The sequence below is a fragment of the Mycteria americana genome, chromosome 1 (genome assembly GCF_035582795.1).
Source record: "Mycteria americana isolate JAX WOST 10 ecotype Jacksonville Zoo and Gardens chromosome 1, USCA_MyAme_1.0, whole genome shotgun sequence".
Lineage (NCBI taxonomy): Eukaryota > Metazoa > Chordata > Aves > Ciconiiformes > Ciconiidae > Mycteria > Mycteria americana.
This window is the reverse complement of record NC_134365.1, coordinates 120,960,424-120,974,071: the sequence shown is the minus strand read 5'-3', so window position 1 is coordinate 120,974,071 and position 13,648 is coordinate 120,960,424. Positions and strand designations below refer to the sequence as shown.

At 42.4% G+C, this 13,648-nt stretch overlaps 2 protein-coding genes and 1 long non-coding RNA gene across 7 annotated transcripts in view; 1 reads left to right on the top strand and 2 right to left on the bottom strand.

Moving 5' to 3' along the window:
• Positions 1-1,332, bottom strand: part of MORC3 (MORC family CW-type zinc finger 3) — a 36,985-nt gene extending 35,653 nt beyond the window's left edge. The window contains exon 1 of the mRNA XM_075518412.1: positions 1,202-1,332. Within this exon, the coding sequence (XP_075374527.1) occupies positions 1,202-1,237 (36 nt within the window). The 5' untranslated portion in view covers positions 1,238-1,332. The remainder of the gene's footprint in view (positions 1-1,201) is intronic.
• Positions 1,333-1,487: 155 nt separating this feature from the next.
• Positions 1,488-7,628, top strand: LOC142417549 (uncharacterized). The gene is made up of 4 exons (XR_012778045.1): positions 1,488-3,280; positions 5,214-5,302; positions 6,248-6,334; positions 7,492-7,628. It is a non-coding gene; the product is annotated as an uncharacterized LOC142417549 (long non-coding RNA).
• Positions 7,629-7,674: 46 nt separating this feature from the next.
• The window catches only part of DOP1B (DOP1 leucine zipper like protein B), a 53,258-nt gene continuing 47,284 nt past the window's right edge, over positions 7,675-13,648 (bottom strand). For 4 of the 5 annotated variants that reach the window (XM_075518394.1, XM_075518388.1, XM_075518372.1 and 1 more), the window contains 8 exons: positions 12,472-12,618; positions 11,988-12,049; positions 10,924-11,052; positions 10,272-10,408; positions 9,875-9,930; positions 9,235-9,384; positions 8,621-8,750; positions 7,675-7,932 (listed from right to left, as the gene is read on the bottom strand). In XM_075518394.1, the coding sequence (XP_075374509.1) occupies positions 7,675-7,932; positions 8,621-8,750; positions 9,235-9,384; positions 9,875-9,930; positions 10,272-10,408; positions 10,924-11,052; positions 11,988-12,049; positions 12,472-12,618 (1,069 nt within the window). Of the gene's footprint in view, positions 7,933-8,620; positions 8,751-9,234; positions 9,385-9,874; positions 9,931-10,271; positions 10,409-10,923; positions 11,053-11,987; positions 12,050-12,471; positions 12,619-13,648 lie in introns of those variants that run through there. The other variant, XR_012778044.1, reaches the window with a different exon arrangement.

The window sequence follows — 13,648 nt, the reverse complement described above, 5'->3', positions numbered from 1 at the left end:
TTATATTAAGGTAATTTAAGCAGTGCTGAGAATATACTATCGTATGTTTTTCACTCAAATGTTTGACAAGTTACTTACTGTAACGATCCCGCTTCTTTCCACTATTCTATCAGTAAGGTTATGAACTGTTGTTCGTAACTATAAGTGTGACTTATAGGCATAGATAGCTGAAGTCAGAAGGGCTTTAAAAAAACATCCTGCTTCACCAATGATGTATCAAACAACTGAAAAAGTAGCTTTAACTTAATTTGTATTAGCACAAATAAGGAAGTGACCAACTGCCACAACAGGACAGCACAACCAATACTGTGACTGCAAAGCACAATACAGTAGTGGATTTAACTGCATGCACATTCATCACCCTTGTTAAAATGTAATTAGGCCTCTTGCAAAAAGTAGTTAAGATTTTAAGCTACAAGCTTCCAATTAGAGGTCACTACGTTCACAGCTAACTACATCACTGCAGCAGACTGTGAAAGCCCCCCCCGCCCCCAATAACCAAACCAACCCACCCACAGACTGTAGCTTCCCCTCCTGCACAGCCTGAGCTAACCTAGCTGATTTTGTGCCGAGCTGGATGACAGAGCCCCCACGGCCTGCCACGCACCCCGCCCTGGAGCCGGTCACCGCGGCCCCCCGGGGGCTCCCCCTCTTCCCCCCGCCGCGGGGCTCGCCCAGCACGGGCGGCAGGCGCCGGTACCCGCGGCTTTTCTCGTCAGCGAAGCGCCCAAGCCACAGCGCGCCAGGGGCTGGGTACGGAAGGACACTGCCGGGGACAGCGCAAGAGGAGAGAAAAGTCTGAGGCAAGGAGGGGGGTCCTGGTTTATTTTAGGCGAAGGGCTCCGGAGCCCGCCCTTCCCAACACTCGGCCGACAACTTTTTACTCCCGGAGAGGCGAGGCGTCGCCCCCAGCCCGGGCGGACTCCGCTCCCCGCTTTCACTGAGGGAAAGCAAGGAGCTGCTCAAGCGGCGGCCGCGGCGGCACGGCAGCTCCCTCCTCCCCAGAGCGCCCACCCCCTCAGCCGCCGCGGGCCTCGCACCGCACAGGCACCCCCGCCGCCCCGGCTGCCAGACAGCGCCGACCCCGCGCCGCCCCCCACAGCGGGGACCACCGAGGGAGGTGAGAGACCGTCCCCTCAGGAGCCCTCCCCCGGCGCCCCGCCCGGGCCCCGCTCGTCCCGCGGGGATCCGCGCCACTCACCGCGCTGAGGCGGATACCGCCCTGTGTTTTCGCCATCTTTTGTGCCGCAGCGAGAGCCGGAGCGGGAAGCGTCGGGGGCTGAGGGGGCGCTGGGGAGCGCCCAGGACCCGCTCTTCCGCCTCGCCCCCTCCTCGCACGCTTCCGGCACCGAGCGCGCCCGCTCCCGGGGAGAGGCGGGCCTTGCCGCCCAGGCCACGCCCTCTCCCAGCGGCCGGGGGCGGCGGTTACGGGAAGGCTGCGGCCCCGGGCCGAGGGCGGGAGGCGGGCGCTGGGGCGGGGCCGGGCCCCTCCGGCAGCCGGTGCCCGCCCGCCCGCTGTGAGGCGGTGCGGGGAAAGCCCGGCCGAGGCTCCTACGTGCGGCGATCCAGGCGATGCCCTTTTTTTGGTGCACCGTTCCGTAATCCCGCTTCCCTGAGAGCGGCGGCATCCCGGCGGCGGGTAAACGCCGCGGCCGCCCCTCCGGGCAGAGCTCCTGTCAGCAGGGGCCGCGGCTGCCGCTCTGTGCTCCCTCCGCTGGCGGCAGGGATGGGCTGCTGCTCGGCTGACAGGAGCGCAGCTGTAACGCCGGTTCTCCGGCGGCAGCACCATTTAAATGAATAATGGACACGGAGTAACGCGGAAGACCCGATACCGGCAGCCGTCTGGCTAAGGCCGGCACAGCGAGCTCGGCTGCGCGGCCCGGAACGCGAGGTGAGGCCCGAGGGTTCGGTCAGGGGACCTGGCTGCCCTCGCCCCCCTCAGCCGGGCTGTGGGGTGCACTTCGCAGCCGCGATGGCGGGCTGCCCCTCGCCGCTGTGCCCTGCCTTCGTCAGAGGCAGCGTGAGGTCAGAGTCCAGTGTCAGTATCGAGAGCGGCCGTTTTCACCGCAGAAGTCACACAGCGAGGAACGTGAGAAGGAGCCTACCTGGTACAAGTAACAGGAGCCTTAGCAGGAAGGTTTAGCACTACTTGTATTCTACAGAGCTGCCTGCACGTAACAACGCATTCTTCTTCTGCAAGGGGAGTAGAGGCCAGAAGTCGTGTTTCACATGCTGTTTACTTGCAGAACTAAATTCCTCAGGTTTTTAATTACAATTACTATGGTTCCGCTATTGGCACATATTTTGAGCTGTGCATGGTTACTTACCTTAAGTCCAGACTATCAATTTTCTTCCTGGAGGACTTTAAAAACCCAACTGCTTTACATGCGTTTGTAGCGGGGAAGCTCTCTGGTGTCTATTACAAGCTAGCTATGTGTTACTCTCTAGCTCCTTTTGTTGTCCTCCCAATTTTTCATTCTGTAATCTTAAATTTCTATAGCAGGAGGGGAGCTGTGATTTTGGTGGTGGACAGATAGAAAAAAAACCCAGAACACCCAGAGATGCAGGTACACATTGCAAGAGAAAATAAAAAGAAAAGCCTGAGATAATTCATGGTGACTGAAACCTTACAGGCCACTTACTCTTTAGTCAAGGACCAGCCTTCGACAGACCTTGAGGGAAATGCTTTCCCCTGCTATCTTCAACAAAAGCCTTCTTCCCCCCCCCCCCCCCCCCCCGAGTTGTGAGGTGGGGCCTCACAACCCTGCCCACCAACGTCAGTGAGACTAATGACAGTATTGGGGTTGCGAGGAATGCACTGTGGCTGCATTGAGGCCTCAGCTCAGGGAATTATCATGGAAAACATACCTCAGCCTCTATCTGGAAGCATCATCGGTTTTGATCAATCATTTTTCTCCATCTGCCTGCTCCCTCCATTCCTTTGATCTGTTTGCAGAAATGGGATCGAACGACCGGATCTGCTGAGCAATCACTGCTGCCATTAGCCTCACCTTTAGCTCTGGGAACTGATCGCTGGGAGACAACCAGTATTTAAGTATGAGAGCTGCATTGGGACAGTAATTGCAAAGAATGGAGGTTTGCTGTTACTGCCAAACTTAAATGGCCCACTTGCTGTTCTTTAAGCAGACACTCAAGAGACATTCAGCTATGCTACAGTATGTCCCAGCATACATACAATGATTTTCAACATATGCAGTGTAATCAACCATCAGCCTAAATGATTCTATGGGTCTATGATTAGCAGCTTCTGAGGTGCAAGGTACATCACTGTGCTGGTTTTGGCTGGGACAGAATTAATTTTTTCTAGTAGCTGGTATAGTGCTGTGGTTTGGATTTTAGTATGAGAATAATATTGTTAACACACTGATGTTTGAGTTGTTGCTAAGTAATGCTTACACTGGTCAAGAACTTTGCAGCTTCTCATGCTCTGCCGGGCACCCAAGAAGCTGGGAGGGGGCACATCCAGGACAGCTGACCCCAACTGACCAAAGGGCTATTCCATACCATATGACGTCATGCTCAGCATATAAAGCTGGGGGAAGAAGGAAGGAAGGGGGGGACATTCGGAGTGATGGCGTTTGTCTTCCCAAGTAACCATTACGCGTGATGGAGCCCTGCTTTCCTGGAGATGGCTGAACACCTGCCTGCCGATGGGAGGGAGTGGATGAATTCCTTGCTTTGCTTTCTTGCGTGCGCGCCTTTGCTTTCTCTGTTAAACTGTCTTTATCTCAGCCCATGAGTTTTCTCACTTTTACTCTTCCGATGCTCTCCCCCATCCCACCGGTGGGGAGCGAGTGAGCGGCTGGGTGGGGCTTAGTTGCTGGCTGGGGTTAAACCATGACAATCACACAACATTACAAAAGATGTACAGACTACAGAGAAAGGATGAAATCTGAAAAGCAGCTTTCACAAAGTCATTGAAACCTTACTTCTCTGGCCTTAGATTTTCAAACTCAGTTTTATGGAAAAGTTTTCTTCCTTCCACGTGAAAAGGCAGTGCTTTCAGGCCATTTGCCTTGAGCATATAAAAGCATGCAGACTGAAGTTTGGAAAGCTCCGGTGCACAGAGAAAGCAGCATGCAATAGCAGCCCCTAATTTCCTGGGGAGAGGTGCTCCCTCCATACAGGGGGTCAGTGCCTGTTGGTCAATTAATGATCCCTTGATGCTGTAGCAGCAGCTTCCTCCATCTGCTCCACACAGTTCTTCCAGACACACAAATCCAGAAAACTTGTCCCAAGACCGCAGGACTGGGATCCCAGGGTGGAAAGTTCAGGAATGCAAAAGATAGGGACGTACGAGCTGGAGCAGTAGGGGCTTATGATGAGAGGATTAGGGAGGCAGTGGTGCAGTCTTTCCCTTAGGCAAGTGTAAGGGCTAGCATAGAGCCACTGCTGCTGGGATCTAAAACCTGAGGTCTATAGAGCTCTGTAGAGAGCCCTCATCCATTGAAATTGAATTTGAGAGCTTTTACAGAATCAGACAAAAATTAAAAGTTGGTGAGTGAGCAGTAAAGGTAGTCTGAAAAATGAGAATTGCATTTGAAAAGGTATTTCAAGTTAACATTTAATATTATTATAAGAATTACATTCAAATACAGTATCAAATACACTTAACCATTACTTAATGCTCTGTATTTCAAGTTCTGCTGTTCTTTGGCAGTTACCTTGGTGGCACCTACTATTTGTTTCCTTCAGGAAAATGAAACCCTTTTGAATATTTAAATACTTCTCCCTCTGTGTATCATGCACTGTGGCTATGCCATCTCAAAGCTGAAGTATCCAAAAGAGAAAGCCAAGCTTGGTTATTCTGAAAACAAGCAAAGAACTACACAGCAAAGCAAAAGCATTTTCTCTCCTGTTCTTGATACTGAGTTCTGGGCCAAAGTTTTTCAGATTCATCTATGTTAAGTTATACTGCTTTGGCAGTACCAGTGTTAGAGCAGTACAACCCTCCTCCTCCATGTGGATTTAACAGCAGTAGCATAAGAATTAAAATGACTACAGTTAGTCCCATATAGAAAAGCACTAAAGTTACACTGGTAGAGGTACCTTTAGGCCTATGTAACTGTGCCCCTCCACCACCCAAGTAGGACTTTTTTTAGTTAGACCCCTTTCCTCCTTATTCACACCCTATTTATAATAATACAAGATCTGCTTATGTACTACATTTTAACGACCTTTTTCTTCTTAAGAATTAGATTCTGCTTCAGTGAAAGGATTCTGCAAGTCACAAATATTTGAGGCCATTTAAAGCAGCCATCTGCAGAACCACAGGACAAAGGTAAACGTTATGTACGAAGGCAGGAGTTAGAAGCAAGTGGTATTTTTGTAGAAGGTAAGATCATCTTAGAGAGTTATACAGACCTAACTCACAGATTCTGTTTTTAAGTTCACCACCACAGCTGGGTGGGAAGTGACTGATGTCCAATCCCCTGCACATCTGAAGTACAGGCAGCCAGAACGGGACATTCCCATTCAAGGGGAAGGATGACAAAACTCTCAATCTAAGTTACCGGTTCACCACCTCCAGTCAGTGAGGAAACTATGTGAAGACACAGGTTTATAGCTTATGAGAGAGTGTAAAACAACAGGTTTGATGGCAAAAAGTTGTCTTAGATTTTAATAGCCCATTTGACAGGATCTCATCAGGATTTTAAGGGAAATACCCAAGTATGGAATGCAACCACCAGAAAGCTGAAAGTAAAACTACCAAATCATCCTGAGTTTTAACGATATTATCTTTAAAAATTATTGAAGATATGTAAGTAATGAACACAAACATTTTAAAAATATCCTGCTCCAATTTTCAAGTAATGCTTTAAAAGGATAACTTTTTACTTGTGATTCACTTCATTTCAATAGCATTAGAGATCATTAATAAATTATATTAATACAAATAATTCACATTCTTAGTGACTACACAATATTACAGTTGTCTATCACTTTCCTTAACTGTAAAAATGCACATAAGCTATTTAAGTTTAGCATAAGCCTGTTACAGTATTATCTTCATAGAGCATTACAGTATTATCATAGTAAAGCATGTTGTTCAGTGTTTCATTATTTTAGTTTATAATCCAAAGATGAAAACGTCATATATCTGTAGGTAAAAAACACTGCAGAATAGCCTTCCATGTTTCTTGTGTGAGTTTTGAAAAAAATAAATCCCTGCCCTCACAACCTAGTGACATTAAACCATACATTTTCTATGTCCTTTTTTAATTAGCAAAACCAAGAGTGAAGTCCAATACCCAGCACATTTACCTCAGTTGTGATGTTCCAAGTGACACAAGTAACACGTACCAGTCTGCAGGTATATCTTACAAAACCATTTTTTCTGGAGACAAAGGTGTTTAAAAAAAAAAAAAAAAGAGCAGACAAAGCTTTTCACCATGAAAAATATGATAAAATTCCCCTCCCAAACAAATCAGCACTGCAAATTCAGTCAGATAATCCACTAAATATGAAAACTCAATGGAGTCCATCTCCTCATTTAAAAAATGTTCTACTGAGCCTTTTGTTGTATGTGTTGCTGTGATGGTGCTTATCTGCTGGCCATCAGAAGTGTCCTTCAGACATGCAGCTGCGCTGTTTGGTGGTACTAATCCTTCTCTCCCAGGTCCTGGGCAGTGGTAGCAGCACAGTTCTGAAATAAGCTGCACCTTGAACATTACTGTAGTCATGGCACTGTGATGATCTCCCTACCTCTTTTAACACCTAGGAACAGCCAAATACATTCTTTTGTATAAAAAGTGTTCTTTTAAAAAAAAGAAATTTCCTTTCATTTTAATTAGGCTGTTGGTATACAGCAATTTATATTTTTACAGAATTATCTTCATTTAGTTGCATTTCAGAAGTTGCAAAGTGACCTTAGTCACTGAAAGAACAAAGTTTTTTTAATTTAAAAAACATGAATGATAATATTTTTAGTTGATTAACCCCTCAAGTAATGTACATTACAAAATGTTACTGCATAGGTTTGTCTTTTATGCATGCGTTTGTCTTTTATTTAGGAATCGCTAATCCTGAAGAATGCTATTATAGTACAGAGTTGAAATTACAAACATGGCAATTCTGCAGTTATTTGCACAATGCTAAGACTTATAAAATACATCTGTTTGAAATTTAGGTGATTTGCTTAGAAGTTGATAAGTTTTAGGACAAGTTAAAGAAAGGAGAAGTAGAAGCAGGCTTTAACCTCAGGAAATGGCTTATCTGCAAACTGATTGTACACTGACATGCAATATTAGCTTTTTCTTAAATTTACTTTCAGAACATAGTTCCAAAAGCAGTTTAAAATACTTACTTGAGAAGTTAGTGGATAAATGGTACAGTTGCTACTTTCACCAAGTCAAAAATATTCTTCCTTTATGTACAAAATCTCTTTAATCCTTCACATTGAAAACAAGTAAAAGAATACAGTAACTATGATAAATTACCACTAAACTGTACTTTTTTTTCCACCCACAGGAACTGAAGAATCCTGCTTTTTAACACCAACTCAGAAACCTGGATTATTGAAGAGCACTCCACAACAGCAGGAAGAAAACCCAAAATGTAATTTCAAAACTGGAGAAAAAAGAAGAGAATTGCAGTAAAGTTTTCCCTTTTTTTGCTATTGATTCACCACAAGCCAAGTGTCTGATGTGCAGCTTAACCTTCCATGTTTTCAAGGAAGTCACATTCAACACTCTCTTCAAGCTGTTGCAAGATGTTTATGCCATTACTGCCAACACAGTCCACAGAGAGAGATGCAGAAGTATGTGAATTCTGGGACTCACTCCCGTTTGTTGTAAATGCGCAACACAGAGTCTTGAAGAAGGGCATAAGCTGCGTGATGCTAGATATAGAGCGGGAGTTCAAAAGAGGAAATTTGTGCTTCTTGGAAATTCCCTCAGTGTTGTTTGTTTCCTATAAGCAAACAAACAAAGATTCACTAAAGGTTTTGCATTAAGACACAATGTTATGGCGTGTCTGAACCCTGTACTATACCCTTTTTTCATACTAAGAGATCCACAGCCTACAACTGTACCACAATATAAACTGTATAGATGGTATACCGAGTTACTTCTATATTTGCATTCGAGGTTCCATTCAATGAAAGTCTCACAAGTTCAGAAGACTGCAAATTTGGACTAGCCTTCAGAATCAGATATCAAACAACAACAGAATACAGACATATCTCTGAGAAATACTAATGCCCCTATTTCCTTTTCTGGAAGAATTAATATGAAACATTAATGGTAATTTAAAAGGCTATTGTGGTAAACTTTTTTGACAAAGTACAGCATGCTTTTTTTTTATAAATACCGGTCCTGTCTGAGACAAATTGTTTTCACTGGGTGGCTGTGGGCAGATTTAAGGGAACAACAGGAAAACTGCCTATTGTTCCCTCACACTCAAAAGCAATCTGACATCTTCAAGATATATATGTGAAAGCAGACAGATCATTTTTAAAAGCCTCATGAATTTTATTAGAATATCCAAAAACCTCTTGCCTAACTTAAAATCTTGTCACTTGTTTAGAAAAGTAAGTTGATGGATTAAAAAAAAAAAAAAAAGAGAAGAAAAAGATTCAAGTGAAGCCTTCTTTCATTACCCCATACTTCATCTTCAGCAGATCCATGATTCTTATAATGTGTGGTCTGCATTCCTGATGATTTTCTACCAGATGAGAGGTCATAGTAGATAAGTCTGTGTCCACCTCTGGGACAAATGCCCATTTGTACCTGAAACAAATGGAGTATTTGATAAGACGGCAGGCAGAAAAAAATCCTTGTTTGGATCATACACAGTTTAGTAGAGCACTGGTTTGTGTTACAGAAAGAGCTGTCATAACTATAATTTATGCTATTACCAGAGCCAAACTTAATGAACAAGGACATTACTATCATGTCAGTATTTAAATGCAACTGGCTCCAAAAAATTCCCAAGTATGTGCAAAGGGAAAACAAAGAATGGTCTCTGTCTTTCTCTTCTCCCAATTTTTCCAAGTTAGAGAACCTCCTAATGAGGATGGTGAAATCCTCCTACACTGACAAGACCGAATTATTTTTCCAAATACCCCGAATTACGTTTGTCTGAGTATCAACATCTGCACTTGTAAAAAGAACTGATGGCAAAATTAAGTCTAGAAGAAAATAGATCTGGAATTACTTTAAAGGATAAGAATGGTAACAACCTGGAGAACAGGTAAGTAATTAGAGGACTTACATTTGAAACAACTGCATCCTGTCAGGTGGAAATGAAAGTGCTGTGTCCAAAAACTTACAAGCTGATAAGTACAGGGACAGCTCATTCTGCTGTATGTCAGATCCACTGCCATCACCTGAGACTTTCTGTTTGCTTATTTTGCTGTTGCTCCTGTGTTAGTTACAATTAAGAAATGTACCATTAAAACATAAATCCACTAAATGTTTTTCATTCAGCAAAAGAGAAATGTACACATTTACACAAATAAGTACTTGCACCTGTGCACAACAAAAACTTTTTATTCTTTATGAGCACTGTGATTAATATTAAAGACTGTTAGAAGAAAAGGTAATCTAAAATATACAGAAAAAATGTCAACATGTTAAAATATTCAAATGCTGACTTAGCATCTCTTCTATTTTTTTAGGCAACTAATAAGTGGTACTTAACTTTTTTTGAACATATCACTATTTTAGCTGCTGAAAAAAAAATCCTAAACTATGATTCATCAGTAACAGAAATACACAAAAAATCCTGTTCTCTCCTCCCTAGCCCAGAGAATTAATTAATTAATTAATTAATTAAAAATTCTCAGATACAGAACAAGTACAATCGTTACCAGCTTTCACAAGTTCTCTATCAGACAAATGGTGATGCTTACTTTGTTGGTTCGTCTTCCTCAGTTAAATCTTCTTCCAGCTGTAGAAATGTCTGAATCTTTAAGAAATAAATTATTTATGGGGATGCTGAAATGTTCATACAACTCAATCACAAAAAAGATATACTTCATGCAGTATATGGAACCACAGTCTCTTGGTTTACTCTTATGTCTTGCAACAAATTAACAAATCATGCAAGAGATTACATTAGCAAAAAACCAAAATCAATCAAAAAGGTATTTCCTAATGATAATGTTAATTCTTTTCCCAAATATCAGACTACTGTAAAACTATGAAAACATTTTCTTTTTCAAACAGGAGGTGTACTTGAGAGGAAGAAAAAGGTGAAATGGGAAAAAACACACACTAATTAGTTTCAAATTACTACTAATTCCTTACCAATTCAGTTACCATAATTGGCCACAATGAGGTTAGATGCTGAGGAGAAATCCTTAACAAAAGAACTCTGAAGAAGAGAAACATCTGTGCGGCAACTATAGAAGTCTGCCCAACACGGAGGTTCTCAGTCAGTCGTTCTGAAATAAACATAAAAAAAGTAAAAAAAAAACAAACTAAAAAAAGGGTAGTATTTTCCTGAACACGTGTTGTTTTGGGAAATAAAAAAAATGTAGAAGGTGGCAAAACAAAATTTGTGCTTTATCATCAGTTTTGGCTTGAATCCTTTGCACTCTATTAACAAAATTGTGATTCAGAAAAAGTCTGAAGACGTGGTGGTTTTATATTGGACAAAATTTTGTCAAAACTGACATTTAAGGAGAACAACAATGGCCCAAGAGTAGCTGGAAGATTGCCACAAAATAATCATGTTTCCAGTTATATTTCCAGGCCAAAGGCTTTGGAACCCAGATTCCCGTCTCGCTCTTAATGAGATTTATTTGTTAGAATTCAGAGATTCACAGCATCATAAATTTTGTTAAAAACTTCTAAAAAATGGAAGTACATGTAGGAAAATAGGTGACATTCCTTTCTTACACAATTTATATATGTGTCAGAGCTGAAAAAAAAAGGCAGGTGAAATTACAAATCTTACCTTGTATTAAGGGAAGATAGAGATGATACTGATCAACCTCTCCACTAAAGACAGCGAAAGCTTGCCGCTTTAACAACATTGCTTTTTGCTCAAAACTTGGGTACAGTTTTAAGGCGCTGCTCTGCATATCTATAACAGAGATAAGAATTATCTACCATATATAGACTTCTTGTGTTTTGGGCTGAAAATAATTCCTATGTCCTGAAATCTTTTAAAATGAAAAACTCTCTTTAGGTCTACTAATTGGAATAATAAATTGGTGTTGATCCAGACCTGCTCACAGTAGCAGGAAAATTATATGAAACAAGCACTGTAGCTCCAATGAGGCTGTCCAGTATTTTAAACCCCTGTCTCTGCCCTTGTGTGCATGAATCTTCCCCTCTTTTCAGTCTCCTAAATCCATAGATGAGTGATCTCAGAGCTTTAAGACTTACTGAGAAAAAAAAAGGAGATAAGTTTAAAAATATACATTGGCAAAAAAAAAAGTGCATTATGAATTAATCTCGCACTGTAACCCTTCAAATATTCTTTTAAAAGATCTGAAAAAGAGACTAAAGCTGCTTTTTCTTTTGAAGCTCCATGCAAATTTAAGGGGTTCTATCCCACCCCTTCCCCCACTTTCTTCTACACTCTCCTCAAGCCTGAATTAGAGGTCAAAGCACAGTGCTCAAAGGTTTGCTGTACTGGTGCACCACATTCCTACAGCTCCATGCCAGTGTACAGACACCTGCAAAGTTAGCCAAAGTCTCCTTCCTTTCTAACAGGGAACAGCTGCAAGAGGCCACAATTCAGCAACTTAAAATTATGGCAAAATGCGAATGCAGGAGTCCAACATGAGCATTTCTAGAACAAAAATACTTACAGAGTGTTTTAGACGTGACCAAAATACAGAATTAACTTAGCACAGCTTTTAGTTGTGAATGAAGTTGGCAACATACTCAATTATGCAGATGCATTGTCTGCATCTTATTGATACATTAGTATATTAAACATGTACCCAATAGCTCAAACGCAAATAGATTTCAAATTAATGTAGAAATAAGTTATCAGTAGCTGATACTTACTCATCAAATCTTTAAACATAGTTTTCTCATGTGTTAGAAGATGATCAATAATGGATCTCCAACTGAATAAGATATAGAAGGAATTAGATAACCAGAGAAAGCTTTGGTATGGATTCACCTCAGAAAAGATTTTGGTCAAGCATTTCATACAAGGAAACAGTTTCCAAACGATATTCAATATGCAGACTCTTATCTGGTTTAATACATACTGCATTCTAGGTCCTCCAGCTCTACTGTATGCAGTTCCCTAATCACTAAGGGGAGTATCAGTATGAGACAAGTTTATTCTTCTGCAGTATAATGAAAACTTCAGTGCTTATAATGCATTTAGTAGAATTAGTTGTCAAGACTAATTTTTAACATTATTACATTCTGTAAGAAAGTACTAAACATAATTTTCTTTCCAATATTAGCCATTCTCCTTTAAAGCCTTTCTTTGCAAATTCAGAATAGAATCTTGGAGTGCTACAATCTCATGTCTTACTGAGTGCATGAAGTGTCCATCTGGAAAAAAGCTGGATCCATATACAACTCAACAACTTCTTTTTTCCAGGCTCGCTTGGTATAGGCGTATCCACTCAATGAGCTGAGCAACTGAGCACCAGCACGAAAACTAGGAATGTTGTAGGCACTGGGGGAAGAAAACAATAACGATAAATATATTTATTTTTTAAAGTTAAGTTTATGTAACCAGAAAATAAACTCCGGGGTTCCCCAGAACTTCTAACCAAATCGTCTCAGTAATAGGCTATGTCTACATTAGCTCATAACTCAGAGCAGCAGGAGATCAGTAGATCGAAACAGTTTGTGCAGAAGCTCCTCACATTTCCAGTGTACCTGGTTTGGGGAGATATTTTCAGACATATCACAGCACAGTACTGCCTGTCTCCACTACAGGTGTGGTTCAAAACTTCCCCCAAAAAAGTTTCAAATAAGCTTTGCATCCTTGCCAGCAGGCCCCTTTAGAAGGTACCACAGTAGGCTTCATCTGTCACCCAGATGACACTTATGTGTCAATTCTCATGTCATCATCACCCGTATAAAAATCTCATACATAAGCCTTTTTCTCCTTGTGCTGCCCTATGCACCATCCCACTCCAAATTTGGACACCATGTTCTGCAAGGCACAGTAAGGAAGGAACGTGGGGCTCAAGTTGAAACTGGTAGGAGCAAGGTGAAAGGACCCTGCATGAACTGATGCTTGTTTTCTGGCACCTCAGTTTCACTGAGGTCAGAATGACGAACAGTGTCCTGCTACGAATCCTTGCTATGGTGACTGCTTTGCCCATGACTGAACAAAAGTTTCAGGTTGGGGAGGTGGTGCTCAGACTGACAGGAGCACAACTTTTCATTGAGAAGGGATGCTGTCAAGGTCTTCTGTTGTCAGCTGGCACCAGACCTTCACAGAAGGCTTCAGCAGTCCCTGTGTCTTCAAGGTGTGCGTGTGTGGAGGCTACTGCCTTTTTATGGAGCCCTGCAACCAGACTCCTGCCAATCTGGGGAGGACAGAGGCATGAAGACACTCTTGGAGGTTATAGTCCAACTTCTGAGCAGCATGTATGAGTGACATGAAAATCATACAGCCCACCTATGGGCCTGATTGGGGCTCCACATTCTTAACCAGTGACCATCTTGTTATGATTATGGCTACACAGATCACA